The 18,837-nt window shown below is 38.8% G+C and overlaps 1 protein-coding gene across 7 annotated transcripts in view; it reads left to right on the top strand.

Annotated features, from left to right (window-relative positions):
* Positions 1-18,837, top strand: part of PATJ (PATJ crumbs cell polarity complex component) — a 436,090-nt gene that overhangs the window by 192,986 nt on the left and 224,267 nt on the right. For all 7 annotated transcript variants that reach the window (XM_054533770.2, XM_054533763.2, XM_054533772.2 and 4 more), the window contains one exon: positions 8,204-8,303. In XM_054533770.2, the coding sequence (XP_054389745.1) occupies positions 8,204-8,303 (100 nt within the window). The remainder of the gene's footprint in view (positions 1-8,203; positions 8,304-18,837) is intronic.

Genomic DNA, 18,837 nt, shown 5'->3' with positions numbered 1-18,837 from the left:
TATTGTCTTGCTTCCTTGTTTGGATTCATTCCCTTTTCACGCCTTAATAATCTTTAGTTAAACGCAGAGATTATTAATTTTCTACTTTCTTTCTTGTCTAAAATAATCATTTAAGGTTATAAATTTTTTCTTTCTTTTTCTTTTTTTTTTGGAGACACAGCCTTACTCTGTTGCCCAGGATGGAGTGCAGTGGGGCAATCATGGCTCACTGCAACCTCACTGCCAGTAGTCCTCCCATCTGAGCCTCCCAAGTAGCCTCCCAACTGACACGCACCACCACGCCCAGCTAATTTTTTGTATTTTTTTTAGAGATGAGGTTTTGCCATGTTGCACAGGCTGATCTCAAACTTCTGGGCTAAGGCAATCTGCCTACCTCAGCCTCCCAAAATGCTGGGGTTACAGGTTTGAGCCACTGCCCCTAGCCTAAGTTTTGCTAAGTTCCTGTTTACTATATTCTGAGATTTTAAATTGAATTTCTGTTTTTTGGTACTAAGGGTTTTTTGTTTGTTTGTTTTTGTTTTTGTTTTAGGCTCCAATGTGATTTCTCTTTGACCCAAAATGTTTAGAAATATATTTTGAAGTTTCCACATGAATATTTTTAAAAATCTTTTTGTTCTTATTTTCTAATTTAGCTATAATCAGAGATTGTTGTGTATGTAATATTAATTATTTGACATTGGTTGAGACATGTTTTTAATGGCCTAGTACATAGTTATTATGAATGTTATATTTGTGATTAAAAAGGATAGCTATTATTTAGTTATTGAGTACAGGGTTTTATAAAAAGTTGATAGATCAAACTAACTATTTGAGTTATTCCGATTTCTTATACTTACTGATTTTTTTTGTTAACATAGCCTAATGATTGACCCTTTTGATACTAAAATTAGTCTTTTTTTGTGTATTTTTAGTTTTTATTTCACATGTTTTCAAGTTAATTTATTAAGTACATCCAAGTTTAAAATTTTTACATCATCCTTGGGGAATTGGCCCTTTTATTAATATGTGGCAGTGTTTAGTAATACCTTAAACATCTATTTCACCCACTGATATGGTTCGGCTGTCTCCCCACCCAGATCTCACCTTGAATTCTCACGTGTTGTGGGAGGGACCTGGTGGAAGATAATTGAATCATGGGGGCAGGTCTTTCCTGTGCTACTCTTGTGATAGTGTGATCTGGTGGTTTTAAAAGCAGGAGTTTCCCTGCATAAGCTTTGTCTCTTTGCCTGCCACCATCCACATAAGATGTGACTTGCTCCTCCTTGCTTTCCACCATGATTATGAGGCCTCTCCTGCCTCATGGAAATGTAAGTCCGTTAAACCTCTTTTTCTTCCCAGTCTCGGGTATGTCTTTATTAGCAGCATGAAAACGGACTAATATACCCACTATCACTGAAACCATGTTGACTTTGTTTTTATATTTGCCTGGCATGTTGGGTTGGAATTTGTTAAACCACACACATAAAATGAAGTCAGGTCTTTAACTTCAGTGAATCTAGACTTGTATGGAATTCTTTTTTTTTTTTTTTTTTTTTTTTGAGACAGAGTCTCACTCTGTCGCCCAGGCTGGAGTGCAGTGGAGTGATCTCTGCTCATGCAACCTCCACCTCCCGTGTTCAAGTGATTCTCCTGCTGCAGCCTCCTGAGTAGCTGGGATTACAGGAGTGCCCACCATGCCCAGCTAATTTTTGTATTTTTAGTAGAGACGGGGTTTTACCATGTTGGCCAGGCTGGTCTTGAACTCCTGACCTCAGGTGATCCACCCGCCTCAGCCTCCCAAAGTGCTGGGATTACAGGCATGAACCACCGCACCCGGCCTCTTGTATGGAATTCTTAAGGTGCACCTTTTTCCTCTTTTTCTCTTCCACCTCAAGCTAAGACCAAGACCAGGAAATATATCTTCTGTGATCAATATTTTGGTTTGTTTATTTTTTTAAACCTTTATCTACTACAGATTTCACCCCATTAGGAAAAAAGCCATAACTGAATTGAACCCATGGGACAACTTTAATTACAGACGTATACATGGGGGCCAATCAAGACACTGACTCCTTGAGGATTTAAGGAAAGAGTTTTTGCAAAAAGATGAGGAAAAGTGTCATTAGGTTATTTACCAAGTTAAAGGATTGTCTGTTTAACCTGGTAGGTCACTGTCTTTGAGTTCAGATTTTAATCACAAAGATTATATTCAGATTAGCCATAGCACATATTGTATGATCAGGCTGTTGTGGGTTTTTTAGGGGGACACCTATTAATAAGCATAGGTAATATATAAGATTCCAGAAGACGGTGGTTATTGCTTGCAAAGGTGTTTCTTTTTCCCTACAGATTGCAGGTAATTAGTTGCAGAATTCTTTGTCAGTCTTTTAGAGGTACAAGCCTTTATTTTCAGGGATAGGAATTTGGGAGGGTGGTATTTTTAGTCTAACTTCCCACCTTGCTTGGCCTCAAGGGGGCACTTGGGACTCATTAAATCCTTATCTCTCATTAGATAAAAATGTGTAGATACTGGATGATTATATTTATAAAAAAGTCTAGAAAATACAATCTGCAGTGAGAGAAAACAGATCAGTGGTTCCTTGGGAATGAGGTTTCAGGGGAAGAGGTGGGAAGGAGGGATTTAAAAAAGACATGAACAGATTTTTAGGGATGACGGTTATGTTCACTATCTTGATTGTGCTGATGGATTCAAATTGTATCCTTTAAATGTGTGCAGTTTTATACATGTCAATTATACCTCAATATATTGAATTAAAGCTGTTAAAGACAAAAAAATTCCTACTATCTTGCAGCTTGCATTTCTAGTGGGGCAAGGCAAACAGGATAGAATTAGTAACTGCTACTTTATTTTTATTTTTTTGTTTTTTTTCAAAATGGAGTCTCCCTCTGTCACCCAGGTTGGAGTGCAGTAGTGCAATCTTAGCTCACTGCAACCTCCACCCCTCAGGTTCAAGCAAATCTCCTGCCTCAGACTCCTGAATAGCTGGGACTACAGGTGCACACCACCACACCTGGCTAATTTTTTAATTTTTTTAGTAAAAATGGGGTTTCACCATGTTGGCCAGGCTGGTCTTGAACTCCTGACATCAGGTGGTCTGCCCGCCTCGGCCTCCCGAAGGCTGGAATTATAGATGTGAGCCACCATGCCTGGCCAGTAACTGCTACTTTAAAGTAATTTGGGGACAAGACATGGAAACCCACAAAATGTGACATCTGGAAGGGACTGGAATTTAAGCTCCATGAGGGCAGGGACCTCATCTGTTGCATTATTACTCTACCTCTATTGCCCAGAACACTGCCTGGCCTCATATATATTTCTTGAATGAATAAAGAATCCTAAAATCAAAAGAGATCTCTGGCTTTAGGTTTCCAAGGATTGGCAGATGCCCTCCAGGCAAGTGTCACCTTCCAGTGCTCCACTGGACCTCCTGATTTGGGATGTTTAATTGTTTCTGACTTCAGTCACATGTCACAAAAGCACTGTTTAAACTTTAATCTGTCATTTTTATGTGGTTAAGAAGGGTTCTTCAGAATATCTAATCTACCCTATTGCTGGAATTTTGTCAATTCATATGTTGATGCAAAGATGTGAACATTCATCAAGTGTTTATTGGTTACCTATAGTGAACCAGTTACTGTGCAACAATCTGGAGATATAACATCAGAAAGGAAACATGTAAGGTGACACTCTGTGGGGACACAGACAATGAACACCACGTAGGTGAATGAACTGGTTACTACTCCAGCCACATCTGGGAACAAGATAATGTAATCAATTCAGGAAAATTCCACATAAGATCCCAGGAAAGAAAAAAGTAAATGTGTGATTCTTATCAACTTTGGACTGCTCCATTAAACCAATTGAATTTCAACACATGGCAAGGGTATTTGCATTCAGTAAAAACCCCAGTAGGAGCCCAGTAATACCAAAAGTCAACTGAGTTATTTGTCACAAAGAAAAACACCTAGCCACTGCATTAATGTGGCAACAGGAGAAATCATATCAGAATCTACATCTTCATTACAGATGGTCTTTTAGTGGTTGCAGAATGCTCTTTTTACTGTATTACTTTTCTCTGAAATTGCATCTTAGATGCCAAGCATTTTACTACATTCTGGAATGACAAGGCACCTTCACAATAAGAGGCATTCAGATCATGGTGCCACATGTAGTGAAATAAAGAGAATGTAATTAGTATGAAAATAAAAATGTGCCCAGCATGCTTTGGGAGCGTACTCTTTTCAAGGTTAGGAGGCCAGGTGACTAATCTATCTCTTTAAAAATTATTATCACTAGAAGAAGTTTTTTTGTGTATCTTATTTTCTCCTTAATATAAAAGCAAGACATGTTCTCTAGAATCATTGACAATACAAATCACCTGAAACTCATTTCTAACAGAGGTCTAGGTTTGATTTGAGATCATTCACTTTAAAAAAAGAGAGTGACTAGCCGGGCGTGGTGGCTCACGCCTGTAATCCCAGTGCTTCGGGAGGCCGAGGTGGGTGGATCACCTGAGGCCAGGAGTTTGAGACCAGCCTGAGTAACATGGTGAAACCCTGTCTCTACTAAAAATACAAAAAAAATTAGCCGAGTGCTGTCTCTACTAAAAATACAAAAAAAATTAGCCGAGTGTGGTGGCGCATGCCTATAATCCCAGCTACTTGGGAGGCTGAGGAAGGAGACTTGCTTGAACCCAGGAGGCAGAGGTTGTAGTGAGCTGAGATCTCGCCATTACACTCGAGCCTGGACGACAAGACTGAAACTCCATCTCAAAAAAAAAAAAAAAAGAGTAACTAAAAACAAACAAACAAACAAAAAACTAATGAGCAGATCTTGAGTCTCTAGTTTTGTTCTAGTTTGCCTCAGTTAACTGTTTTTTGACCTGTTTTGCATTACGTAGAGTGAGAGAATAGGCAATCAGGATTCATAGAAATACTGGCCAGGCACAGTAGCTCATGCCTGTAATCCCAGCACTTTGGGAGGCTGAGGCAGGAGGATCATTTGACAGGAGTTCAAGACCAGCCTGACCAACATGGTGAAACCCTGTCTCTTCCAAAAATACAAAAATTAGCCAGGTGTGGTGGTACAAGCTTGTAATCCCAGCTACTTGGGAGGCTGAGGCAGGAGAATTGCTTGAACCCGGGAGACGGAGGTTGCAGTGAGCTGAGATGGCACCGCTGCACTCCAGCCTGGATGACAGAGTGAGACTCTGTCTCAAAAACAAAAAAGAAATACTAGTATTAACTGTAGGTTCCTAAAAACTCTTGGCTGTTTTCTAAGGTTTTCTTCAGTGTTATTTCGCATATTCTCTTTCTTCAAGAGGTTATGAACTTTGATTATGTGAATTTGGATCCTTATATAAAAATGATTCTGAGTTTGTGGTTTTTGTGAAAAAGAGATTCTTAAAATTATTATTAAAAGGCTTGTACATTTAAAGTAGTATAACTTTAGTCAACTATATTCTGGAAACTGGGAATATTACATTTAAATAATGCTCATTTCTATAAACCAATCAGAAAGAGATTCTTTATTTTGAGAGATTTACATCTAATTTGTTAATATGCTCTGAAGGTAGGAAAATATTTCACACTCAAAATGAAAGGTAAGGACTTTTCTTTCTCCAGTGCAGATACACAATGTGTTCAGCTTCTGTCCTGCAGCTATAGCCATATTTCAAATGTAGACACAGGAATGCAAAACCCTACTGGTTTTATGTTAAAGAGCTGTTCTTTCCAGTAGGACCCAAGACATGTTCTTGTACAAAAAGACAGACATGCAAACAAAAAGACGAAAAAATGCATTCTCTGTTGTCTCTCAATCAATCGAGAATAGATCTTTATAGAACCAGCATATTATAGATTCTCATCCCAACAAATAACTCTAAATGGTCAGACCATAAAACCAAACTTCATTTATTCCTACTATCAGTGAGGAATTACAAGTACATATCAGAACCAAACTTGGTCTCACATCAGAAACAAAATCATAGAACTGGAAATAAAAATCAGAGAAACTGTCAAAAAAGCAAAGTTTGTTGCCACTTGGAATTAACTGTGGATGCCAAAAAATCATGTAAATGGGTTTAAACAGCTCATGAATTGCATCTCTGAGGCATCACAATTTAATTGGTTCTGGTAGGTGAGTCTGCTTGAGCATCTCTGTGGGAACTCCAAAACTGTTCAAAGTATAATTTAAGAAAAAAATAAAAACATGACTGAAAATTATGCAAAATGTGCAGGTGCCAGGTATTTGTTTAACTCATTAATGAGGGAACCAATAAGATGGTAAGCCTGGTTCAGAGAGAATTGAAGAGAGTGAAGTGCTATTGAAGAGAGTGCTAAAAGAAAGAATGCTTAAGATTCCAATTTAGATACAAAACCGGTTAATGTCTTACAGGGCAATAAAACTGTAACCTTTGAAGTGATCTTTTCTACAGGACTAAAATCATTTGCATATCTACCAGACAAAATTAATATGCAGTGACATTGAACAAGAATTATTTGCATCTCTGACATTTTTCTAAGGTTAATAATGCGTCAGGGAACCCAAACAGCACAAGTGACAACCAGTTGTTTAGTCATTCAGCAAATAGTTCAGGGAGACCTACTGTGTTCCCAGGACTGTTCTCAGAGTTGAGGATACCAGAGTCTGTTTTGTGCCCTACCTTCTTGAAGGTCATAATCACCTGGTCTAGTTGTACATCCCTTGCTCCAGCTGCCTTTGCCACACCTGGGGAGAGCCTGGCCCTGTACACACCCTTCTCTCATGTGCAGTATCTGGCAATGCACAGACTATAAGGAGACCAGGACATGCTTATTCTATATTCTTTTTCAAGAATATCAGTAGAAGCTAAATAAATAAATCAGTGGTACAGTTTTGCCTTAGATATAAAAAATTCCATTAAATTATTTTAAAACCTGGCTGTCTTTGTTCTGAGTATTGTCTTTGATATAGAATATCCTGGTTCTGAGGAAAAGGTTTACTGAAAAGAGTTCATTTGCCTTTACTCTTCATTTCACTCAGTTTTAAGTTTTTTTTCAACTTAAAAGAATTAAAGAGACAAAGTGATCACATTTCTGTATTCTCCTATTGCCTAAGAGGCATTTTGTATTTGGCATCTTCCGCCATCACTGTTGCATTTTATAGATTTTTGGATTTTCTACAAGTGTATGTAGTTTCTGCTTTGGTTCGACATTATCTTAAGTAAATATGGGTGTGTGCTTTCCTTTATGACTCTCAAATTGTGTTTTCTGTTTTGGAGGAATTTATTACAAGCCTGCTTTCTGTAATGGACCACTCATTGGCCACTTACTGAAGTGTATCCTGCCATTAGTGGTTTTGTCATATAAAGCATAATTGAATATACTTTACTGAAATCCTGTAGCATAATCCAGTTATTTTGTTTTTTGTGGAGTGCTTGGGTATATCGGCTCCTATTCTTTTTAGCAGCTTGAGTCTCACCATTGAGTTTGGCATGTTTTATTTTTCCCAGCGTTCAAGAAAATGTCTTCATTCTGTGAAGGTAATTTGATCATAGAGTTTAGTTCTACTTTAATTGTGTGTATGAACCAAATATTGATGTGCTGTATCATTTGGCATGTGAATTGAATGAATATTTATGCATATATAATTATTCATCATGAAGATATCTCTTTTTGAAAATGTTAAAATGTGTGTTGACCATCTATAAATTATAGATGAATACATTTTCAGTTAGAAAATCTTGATATGTCACGTGTCTTTTAAAGAATAAAATCTGTAACTTCTACAATTGAAGAAAAAGTTTAAATCATTGTAGAATTAATACAATGGATAGTTTTTAATTTTACATTTATTTTAGAAATCTTTCATTTGAATTTTCTGATTAATAACAAAATTAAGCTTCCACAATGTATAGAAGATACAAATAACTGACTTTCTCACTAGAGAAAGGAATGCATTTTTTTAGGTAGGTCAGCAGTCTTAAAAGCTTGCTTTTAAATTCCTGTTTTTGTGCATTAGTGTGTTTATATCACAGAGTCACTTTTATATTATAACATAAGCATAAAATAATACATTGTGTTTGTTTTACAATCCTCATGATACGAATGAAGTTGGGTATGGTCTAAATATTTCCAGACTATCTTTTTATGCTTTTTGTCGTTGAAGAAAGGGCATTGTACAAAAAGCATTTAACCCTACTCTCAAATTTTGTGTCTTCAGAGGCAAGGAACTGCTCCACCGCCAATGAAACTTCCTCCTCCTTATAAAGCTCTGACTGATGACAGTGATGAAAATGAAGAAGAAGATGCCTTTACCAACCGTGAGTGCCTTTTCACTATTTAGGGTAGATGCAGAACTTATTAAATTATGTTTTAACGACTGTTGTAAATTATCAAATATATGGCTGTGAGTTCTTCAAAAATGTGCATGAACGTATACTAAAAAATCAAATCTATACCTCTGAAGCTTTTGGGGCATCATTTCCTAAGCTTTTCCCTTGGACACTGAGAAAGGGAATATTGAAGGAAGCTATGTTGTACACTATTTTTCCTATATTCCTCTAATCTTATTGTTTGGTTGTGAATACAAAAATGTCCCTAGTCTTTGAAATTAGAATTTGACCCATAATTATCTGGGTTGGATGTAGATTTCAGTTGTTGATTACTTGCCTTACTCAAAGTGATGTTGCTAATGCAGGATTACAGAAGGCCCACCAACTTGTATTTTGTCCTTTAAAATTCATTTCATGATTTTCTTTTGCATTAGATGAATCAAATATCCATTCATACATATATTTAACTGTGGCTTTACTTAAAATAATTTGCATTTCTTTTATGTGTGTATAGTGTATACTATTGCTAATGTATACCAAATTTCTTTTGGAGGTGATGAAATGTTCTAAGATTAGATAGTGGTAATGGTTGTACAGTTTGTGAGTATACTAAAATCACTGACTTATACATTGTAAATTGGTGAATTTTATGGTATGTGAAACATATGTTTCCTTAACAGAATGTTTTCCCTTCTACAATATAGAAAAGGAATTCATTATTAAAATTGAGTCAAAATTCTTACTCTAGCAGTTCCTAGAGTGTGACCTTAAATACGCCCTCTTCTATAAAAAAGGTACAATAATGATACCTACTTCATAGGGTTGTAATGAGGATTAAAATAAAGCAATAAAGCCTTTAACCTGCTACATAGTGAGTCTTTGATAAGTATTATAGCTCCTATTATGGTTATAATAATTATTATTTATATTTTTCTTAATATAATAATGAATATATAAATAGAAATAAAATATAAAATAAATGTAACTTTATAATAAGTTGATGTTATAAAAACTTGAATTGTACTTTGCAATTTTATGAAGCCATTTCTTGTGTCATTTTCTTCATGCATTCAATAAATCTTTGTTGAATACCATCTGCTTTTTAGTAACAGTGTTAAGTGAGTCTGCTATGACATGAATAACACATTGCTCCTTTTGTCTTGATTGAGCCACCCTGGCAGGGATAATGCAAAGGCATGGGAATAAAGTGTGATAAGTGCACTGTGGGCTTTAGTTCTCAGCTTCTTTTTGGAGAGCTACACATGGTGTATAAAGTTGATATGTATGTGCACATGTACAATATATTTCCTTGTTCTGATATAGATATCAGGTCAGCTGCCACAGAATGGAGCTGAGTTGTTGTTACTCCATACATTCTGGTTTCCTAGAAGGCTAGTATTTGCCCAGTTATTAAGAAACCTGGTTGAGGTGTGCACCTAAGATTATGTTCTAATCCTAGTTCTATTACTTGCTAGTTGTGAGTTTTTGGGCAAGTTATTTAACTTCTTCATGATTCACACTTGCTTATCTATGTGGGGGTGAGTGAATATCTTATAACCTGCCTCATAGTATTGTTGTGACAATTAGAGGAGAAAAAGCTTTTGAAGAGCTTAGTACAGGCAGTGTGATACCTGTACTGCTCTGGTTTACCATGTGCCAGGCATTGTTTTAAAGCCTTTGTGTGTATTATTAACTCAGTCAATGTACTAACTTTGTGAAGTTCTAATTATACAAATAAAAGCTCAGAGAAATTAAAGAATGTGTCCAAAGTTAGACAGCTAACAACAGTAGAAATGGGGTTCAAACTCATGTACTCTTACTCCAGAGCCTATAACATCATCGATACTTGCTGTTACTTAAAACTCATTATGATTGCAGAAATAGGTACAGCTGGGCACAGTGGCTCACACCTGTAATTCCAGCACTTTGGGAGGCTGAGGCAGACGGCTTACGTGAGGTCAGGAGTTCAAGACTAGCCTGACCAACATGGTGAAACCCCGTCTCTTAAAAAAAAAAAAAAGAAAAGAAATAGATACAGAGTGATTTGGGGTTCTCTTTTAAATATCACTTTTATGCCTAAAATAGGCAGACTCAGCAGTGTCCTCCCCAAAGTTACAAGCTCATATGCACAGGCACATATACATGGCAGCAGTGGGGTCAGGAAGGATACTAATTTACCTTAAATGCAGAAAAAGACTTCTAATATTGAGCCATTCTTGAGCTATAATATTATACATTTCACAGATTCTCCAGCAGACCTATGTTGGCTGTATATATTACTTTTCTCTTCATTCATTTTGCTTCCTAATTTTTTTCCTTCCCAGTATACAGTCCCCATTTTACACCCCATTAAATTTACTGTTAACCTCCTCCAGAAGAGTTTGAACTGTATGGAGGTATTTGTTAGATAATTCACATTTGAAATGTGCGTGAACCTGAAGCCTCTGGCCTTCCTGTATTTCCCTTTGAAATAGATCCCATGGGTTTTTCTTTGTTCCTTGACTCATATTAAATGAATACTCTGCTCATCTGTCTAAACTAAAAGTATTTCGGGTTGCTATTTTATCAGATTCTTGTCCGAAGACTAAGCCTTTGTTTTTACAGTGATGAAAGTATGGCTACGTAACTTTCCCAAGGACCATGATTCTGAAGCGAATGGCTGCAATATAAGCCCTAGGCCTACAGGGAAGTGCTGATTTTATTAGAGAGATCCAGGGATGAGATAAAGACATGGTTTTTGGGGGTTTTTTGAGATGGGGTCTTGTTCTGTCATCCAGATTGGAGTGCAGTAGCGCAATCATGGCTCACTGAAGCCTAAGTTTCCCAAGTAGCTGGTACCACAAGTGTGTGCCACCAGGCCTGGCTAATTTTTTTTTTTTTTTTGAGATGGAGTTTTGCTCTTGTTGCCCAGGCTGGCGTGCAATGGCACAATCTCAGCTCACTGCATCCTCTGCATCCCGGGTTCAAGCGATTCTCCTGCCTCAGCCTCCGGAGTAGCGAAGATTATAGGAATGCGCCACCACTAATTTTGTATTTTTAGTAGAGACAGGGTTTCTTCTCCATGTTGGTCAGGCTGGTCTCAAACTCCCGACCTCAGGTGATCCGCCCGCCTCAACCTCCCAAAGTGCTAGGATTATGGGCATGAGCCGCCATGCCCAGCCTAATTTTTTTATTTTTTTGTAGAGATGGAATCTTGCTATTTTGCCCAGTCTGGTCTCAAACTCCTCGGCTCAAACTGTCCTTCCCAAAGTGCTGGGATTATAGGCGTGAGCCATCACACACTAGTCTAAAGCATGTTAAGAGCTGGCTTTGCTAGTTGCTTACTTATAAAGTTTATTCAGATAAGAAGTGTTTATTGAGTGGATGTTATACATTTGGGAGACACTGTTCTAGGTGTTGAGAATATTGCAGGGAACATGGCTGTTGCTCTCATTAGCTTAGATTCTAGTGGGGAGAAAGATTATAAACAATCAGATAGTTTAAATAGTGATAAGGACTATGAATAAAATAAAGTAATAAAATTTTAAAATTATGTTAAAAATAAATTTTAAAACAAAAATAAAAAATAAAAACAAAACATGGTAGCATGAGAATAAGTGCATTGGAGGAGACAAAGAATTGTTAAGAAAGGCCCAAATAGGCTGGGTGCAGTGGCTCATGCCTGTGATCCCAGCACTTTGGGAGGCTAAGGCGGGTGGATCACTTGAGTCCAGGAGTTCAAGACCAGCCTGGGCAACATGGCAAAACTCATCCCTACAAAAATTACAAAAAATTAACTGGGTGTGGTGGTGAGCATCTATAGTCCTACCCACTTGGAAGGCTGAGGTGAGAGGATAGCTTGAGCCTGTGAGGTGGAAGTTTCAGTGAGCCAAAATCATGCCACTGCACTCCAGGCTGAATGACAGAGTGAGACTCTGTCTCAAAAATGAAACCTAAATGAAGAAGGAACCACACTGCAAAGATCTGGCTCATGTAGTCATCATATAGATAAGGGCTTTTTTGAGACTGTGACCCACAGTAATATACACTTTACTTAACCAGTATAGATGCACACATACACACAGGAACATGTATGTATAACGGAAACAAAAGTTTCATGAAATATTACTTACCTTTATAATGTGTGAATTTTATTCTTTTTTATTTTATTCTATTTCATGTTCTTAAATGTTGGTTGCAACTCAGTATATTTTATGACTAACAAACAAGTCGCAAAACTGCATTATGAAAAACACTAATTTACATCCATGGCTTTCAAACTTCAGTGTGCCTCAGAAGGTTCCAGAAAGCTTGTTAAAACAGTAATTGATAGTCGTGGTCATTCCCTGCCCGCCCCCGCAACACACACACACAGCCCCGGCCATTTCTGATTCCTTAAGCCTGGACCTGCTCATTTGCATTTAGAATTAGTTTCCAGGTGATGCTGGTATTATACTTCCGATCCAGAGACTACACTCTGAAAACCAAAACCACTGATCGAAATGGTCTTTAAAGTCATGGGAGCCCATAAGTTTACTTAGGAATAGTGTGTAGACAGCAACAAGAAGCAAACCCAGCACCTGCTCCATGAGGCAGCAAGGAGCACTCTAGCATAAGAACACTTCCAGGAGATTAGGGGATTATGTTGTTAATGAGAGAAAGGTGTTTCAAGAAGGCTGTCACTGACCTTCAGTGGTCAAGGGTGGAATGCTGCTAAGAAGTTGAGGAGGCTGGAGACATGAAAATAGCCATTGAATTTAACAACAAGAAATTGATGAGGAAGAAGAGAAAGAGGACACTTGATAAAATAACTGTAGTATGTGGGATGCAGGGGCTCACCCCTGTAATTCCAGCACTTTGGGAGGCTGAGGTGGGCAGATCACTTGAGGTCAGAAGTTCGAGACCAGGCTGGCCAGCATGGTGAAACCCCGTCTCTACTAAAAATACAAAAATTAGCTGGGTGTGGTGTTGCACACCTGTAGTCCCAACTAGTCGGGAGGCTGAGGCACAAGAATCGCTTGAACCTGGAGGCAGAGGTTGCAGTGAGCCGAGACTGCACCACTGCACTCCAGCCTGGGCAACAGAGGGAGGCTCTGTCCGCCCCCCTCAAAAAAATAATAAGCATAGTAATTATTGTTCAGATTATTATGAAACTTAAATGTAACAACCAATATAGAGAGTGTGGTATGTAATGGGCATTTATATTTTAGATCACTTATCTTGCATAGTTGCACATATTTTATGACGTTCTGGTGTCTAATTATTGTAAGAAGTCTTATAATTGAACCCTGGCTCAATTAATGAAATTAATTGAGAATTATGAAAAAATTAAGAAACACTGTACTGCATCAATGCCTAGCTCTTGGCAAAACTACCATTATCAAAGGTTGCAGGATTTGTCAAAGGTATGTATTGATGGTGCAGGAACTTTTGACTTACTTTGTGGAAATGGCCTTTCATACCTGGAATTAAAATCAGATTGTTTTGTCAAGAATTCAAGATTGGCCAGGCGCAGTGGCTCACGCCTGTAATCCCAGCACTTTGGGAGGCTGAGGCAGGCAAATCACAAGGTCAGGAGTGCAAGACCAGCCTGGCCAACATGGGGAAACTCCGTCTCTACTAAAAATACAAAAAATTAGCTGGGCGTAGTGGCAGGCTTCTGTAATCCCAGCTACTTGGGAGGCTGAGGCAGAAGAATCGCTTGAACTCGAGAGGCAGAGGTTGCAGTGAGCCGAGATCGTGTCACTGCACTCCACCCAGGCAACAGAGTGAGACTCCATCTCAAAAAAAAAAAAAAGGAAAAAAAGAATTCAAGATCACTGAGAGCATAAAGAGATCACTCAGTTGGCTGTTATGTGGTGACTTGAAAGTCTTTGTTTCTAACTTTAATCCTTCTTTGATCTTGTGACCCAAATTTTTAGTAGGCTGTTGGGAAGATGCCATGTCTTTTTTCCACTAGCACTTTCAATTTTCTAACCAAAATAAAATGTTATGTCTTCTCCAAGGCTGACCTTTTACTTTCTAGTCTCAGTTTTGGCTCAAGCCATTACCAGCACTCCCATCCCCCAACCCTAGAATGAAACTTCTCTTCTGTTTGTTATGTCTCTTCCTGACAATGGATCAACAAACATACATGAATCTTCATTCCCAGTCTCTTTCACATTTGTAGTTGTTCCTTTACATTTTTTTTTTCGAGACGGAGTCTTGCTCTGTCGCCCAGTCTGGAGTGCAGTGGTGCAATCTCGGCTCACTGCAACCTCTGCCTCCCGGATTCAAGCAATTCTCCTGCCTCAGCCTCCCGAGTAGCTGGGATTACAGGCACATGCCACTGCACCCAGCTAATTTTTGTATGTTGTTGTTGTTGTTGTTGTTGAGATGGAGTTTCGCTCTTGTTGCCCAGGCTAGAGTGCAGTGGCATGATCTCAGCTCACCGCAACCTCCGCCTCCCGCGTTCAAGTGATTCTCCTGCCTCAGCCTCCCAAGTAGCTGGGATTACAGGCATGTGCCACCACGCCCGGCTAATTTTGTATTTTTAGTAGAGATGGGGTTTCATCATGTTGGCCAGGCTGGTCTCGAACTCCCCACCTCAGGTGATCCGCCTGCTTTGGCCTACCAGAGTGCTGGGATTACAGGTGTAAGCCACCACGCCCAGCCCTTTACATTTTTATCACCACAGTTTTAGTAATTACATGGTAATAATCACAGTCTCTTGAGTACCCGCTGTGTGCCATACATTGTCCCCAACTCTTTGAATGCATTCTCATTGGATATACAGAAGAGCCTTTGAAGAAGGTATTATACCTTCTGTTGATTTCAGCTTAGTGTCACCTCCTTTGGAAAAGCTTGCCTGACTCCTTAGTTCAGTATAGATTCCTGCATTTTTCCTTTATAGCAGTTAACAAAATATCATTTTAATGTACTTACTAGATTAATATCTGTCTTCCCCACTTAACACTCTAAGTTCCATGAGGCTAATGACCCTCTCTGTTTTGGCCTGGGACGTTATACAAACCCAGTATTTGGCCAAATTAATGGCAGAGGGTATATGCCTCTGATGGTCAACAGTGGGGATGTGATGAAAATGCAGGTTTGCTCGCGGTGCTTCGGAGATACTCTTTCTGCCGAACTGCACCATCCACCTAGTTTCGGAGCATTCTGTGCAGAACAGCTTGACTTCTCTTTCCCCACATGCCATTTCCCACGTTATCTAAAAGCTTCAGTCTCCTGAGAGAGAAGCGTCTATCCCCAGAAAGCCCTGCTTTGATCACTTTGATCCCAGAGGTTAAATGCTTTTACAACAGCCAGTTCTTTCTAACCTGCAAGCATTCATTCTTTCAGCAACATTTTTCAACTATGGGGAGCAGAAGACTTTGGAATGACTTTTCATAACATGTAAGAGAGTAGTCATAAAGAAACAATGAGAACCACATTATAGACATGTCTCTGTCTATGCAGATAAGGTCCTAGAAACTCAGTATAATTGACTTGTTTGCTGCCACTGGCTATTAAGGATCTAGCAGAGATATGAATGGAACCCCACACTGTAGGAATCCTAAAGCCCTTCCTTTATACTTTAATTTCAGAAAAGCACGCTCTCTTAGGTATTTTGTTTTTCTGCCTTAATTTTGCTTTTCCCAGAAAAGACCTGGTCATCTTGTATCATAATGGAATGTTTGGTATAAAGAGTATATTTGGATTATGAAGCATAATTATAAAAATTAACCTGTGTGGCCGGGCGTAGTGGCTCATTCCTCTAATCCCAGCACTTTGGAAGGCCGAGGCGAGTGGGTTGCTTGAACCCAGGAGTTCCAGACTGGCCTGGCCAACATAATAAGACCCTATCTACAAAAAATGAAAGAATTAACTGGGTGTGTTGGTGCACGCCTGTGATCATAGCTACTCAGGAGGCTGGGGCAGGAGGATCAGTTGAACCTGGGAGGTCAAGGCTACAGTGAGCCATGATTGTGCCACTATACTCCAGCCTGGGCAACAGAGTGAGACCCTGTCTGAAAAAAAAATAATAATAATAACCTGTGTACTGTCCGATGCAAATAAAAATTTAGATGACCAATTCCTTGCATCTTCATGTTTTACTTTAATTCTTATTGTTTTATTTCAATTATTTTAAGAATAGGATACTAGCTAAGTCCTTGTGAAATGTGGTTTATTATCAATTCTGTTACTCAGAGTCACAATATTTTTAAGCTTAGAAGGGATAACTTTAAAAAAAAACAACTTTATTGAGATATAATTCACTTGCCATATAATTCACCTTCTTAAAATGCATAATTCAGTGGCTATCAGTATATTCAGAATTGTTCAACTGTCACCACTATTAATTTTAGAACATTTAGGACATTTTCATCACACTTCCCTCCAAATCCCTACTCATTAGCAGTCACTCCACTTCATATTTATTTAAAATTCATTTCATGTATAAAATATATATACATGTATATTTTAATTTTTTAAAAAGTAATTCTCGTGTGTTCTCATGGAGTGGAGTAGGAAACCTATCCCAAACCTCTCCCCTTCTTGCAAAAAATATTCTATATTCAAGTTTAGGAGAAAATAGAATACTTGCTAGCCCCACTGTTCTCAAGAATCTAGCAATGCATTAAGCTCACCTCCTCTCCTCTTCCAAGACAAAAAAAAAAAAAAAAAGCCAGAAAAGAACAAACTAAATTATTATTTACAGATGGTCATATAATTGTCAGTCTCAGAAATTCAAAACCTACAAAGTATTTTGGCTATAATAAGTAAGGCTATATATGAATTGTACTTCTATTTTTTTCGAGACAGGGTCTCACTCTGTTGCTCAGGCTGGAGTACAGTGGCGCGATCTCGGCTCACTGTAACCTCCGCCTCCAGGGTTCAAGCGATTCTCGTGCCTCAGCCACCCAAGTAGCTGGGATTACAGGCACACACCACCATGCCCAGCTAATTTTTGTATTTTTAGTAGAGATGGGGTTTCACCATGTTGACCAGGCTGGTCTCAAACTCCTGAGCTCAAGTGATCTGCCCACCTCGGCCTCCTTTCAAAGTGATGGGATTACAGGTAGCGTGAGACCCCAAGCCTGGCCGAATGATACATCTTTTTAAATCTTCTTATCAGTATTATCTACTTAGGAAATGTGATATAAATTTCCTAATAGCAATAACTGCAAAAAATAGGAAATATCCAGGAACAATGCAATTCGGAACATAAAAGTCGTGGCAATGACTCATAGCTTCGAGTCATTTATTCAGTGCCACTGCAATGAAAGCTATAAACCCACTCCCCAGAAAAATGTATGCAAATACACAGAAACACTGTCACCCATGTGCATGGGTGCACACACACACATATACACACAACCTTTTATGTAACATTTTTTCAGCTTTGTGGGAGTCTTGAAGCCCATTTAAGAATTCAAGGACCACTGGTTAACAATCCCCATAGTATTTTTCTTTTTTTGTTTTGAGACAGTTTCGTTCTGTCGCCCAGGCTAGAGTGCAGTGGCATGATCTCGGCTCACTGCAACCTTGACCTCCTGAGCTCAAGCAGTCCTCCCGCTTCAGCCTCCTGAGTAGCTGGGACTACAATATAGTTTCTTTCTTATAGAAAATTAGGAAACTTTATTAAAGATTTTGGGAAAAATATAGAGTGCCATACTATTTTCCTGATTGGAAAACTAAGTGTATTACAGATTTCAGTTATTTCTAAATCCGTCTGTAAATTTAAGGTAATTTAAATCCATCTGCTTGCTAGGTGGAATAGGCTTTAAAAAAAAATACAAGCACTTGATTGAAAATTGACTTAGAAATAAAATACTAGACAATTTTGGAAAAGAAAGATAATGATGAGGGACTTTCTTCTTCTTCTTTTTTTTTTTTTTTTTTTGAGACGGAGCGTTGCTCTTGTTGCCCAGGCTGGAGTGCAATGGCACAATCTCAGCTCACCACAACCTCTGCCTCCTGAGTTCAAGTGATTCTCCTGCCTCAGCCTCCCGAGTAGCTGAGATTACAGGCATGCGCCACCACACCTGGCTAATTTTGTATTTTTAGTAGTGATAGGGTTTCTCCATGTTGGTCAGGCTGGTCTCAAACTCTCAACCTCAGATGATCCACCTGCCTCGGTCGCCCAGAGTGCTGGGATTACAGGCATGAGCCACCACACCTGGCCTAGGGACTTGCCTTTTTTTTGTATCTGAATCTCTTCTAAACTGGTGCTTTTCAAACTCAGTCTGGAGCTTTTAGACGTGAATGTGAGTATTTTCTCCACCTTGGTACTGTTGCTGTCTTGAGAGAATAATTCTTTGTTGTGGGGCAGTCCTTTGCATTGTAGGATGTTTAACAGCATCCCAGGCCTTTACCCACTAGATGCTGGTAGTACCCTCCTACTCACCACAGTTATAACAACCAAAAACGTTTCTGCACCTTGCCAAGTGGCCCCTGGTCTAAGTGGATGGGGGATTCTACTGTCATTGATTGGTTGGGGTGTCAAGGTATGGTCCCTTACAAGGAAGAATTATTTTGTCCAGAGTGCTGGTATTGTAACAGC

Source organism: Pongo abelii, chromosome 1 (genome assembly GCF_028885655.2).
Source record: "Pongo abelii isolate AG06213 chromosome 1, NHGRI_mPonAbe1-v2.0_pri, whole genome shotgun sequence".
Classification (NCBI taxonomy): domain Eukaryota; kingdom Metazoa; phylum Chordata; class Mammalia; order Primates; family Hominidae; genus Pongo; species Pongo abelii.
This window is presented reverse-complemented; position numbering and strand designations above follow the sequence as displayed.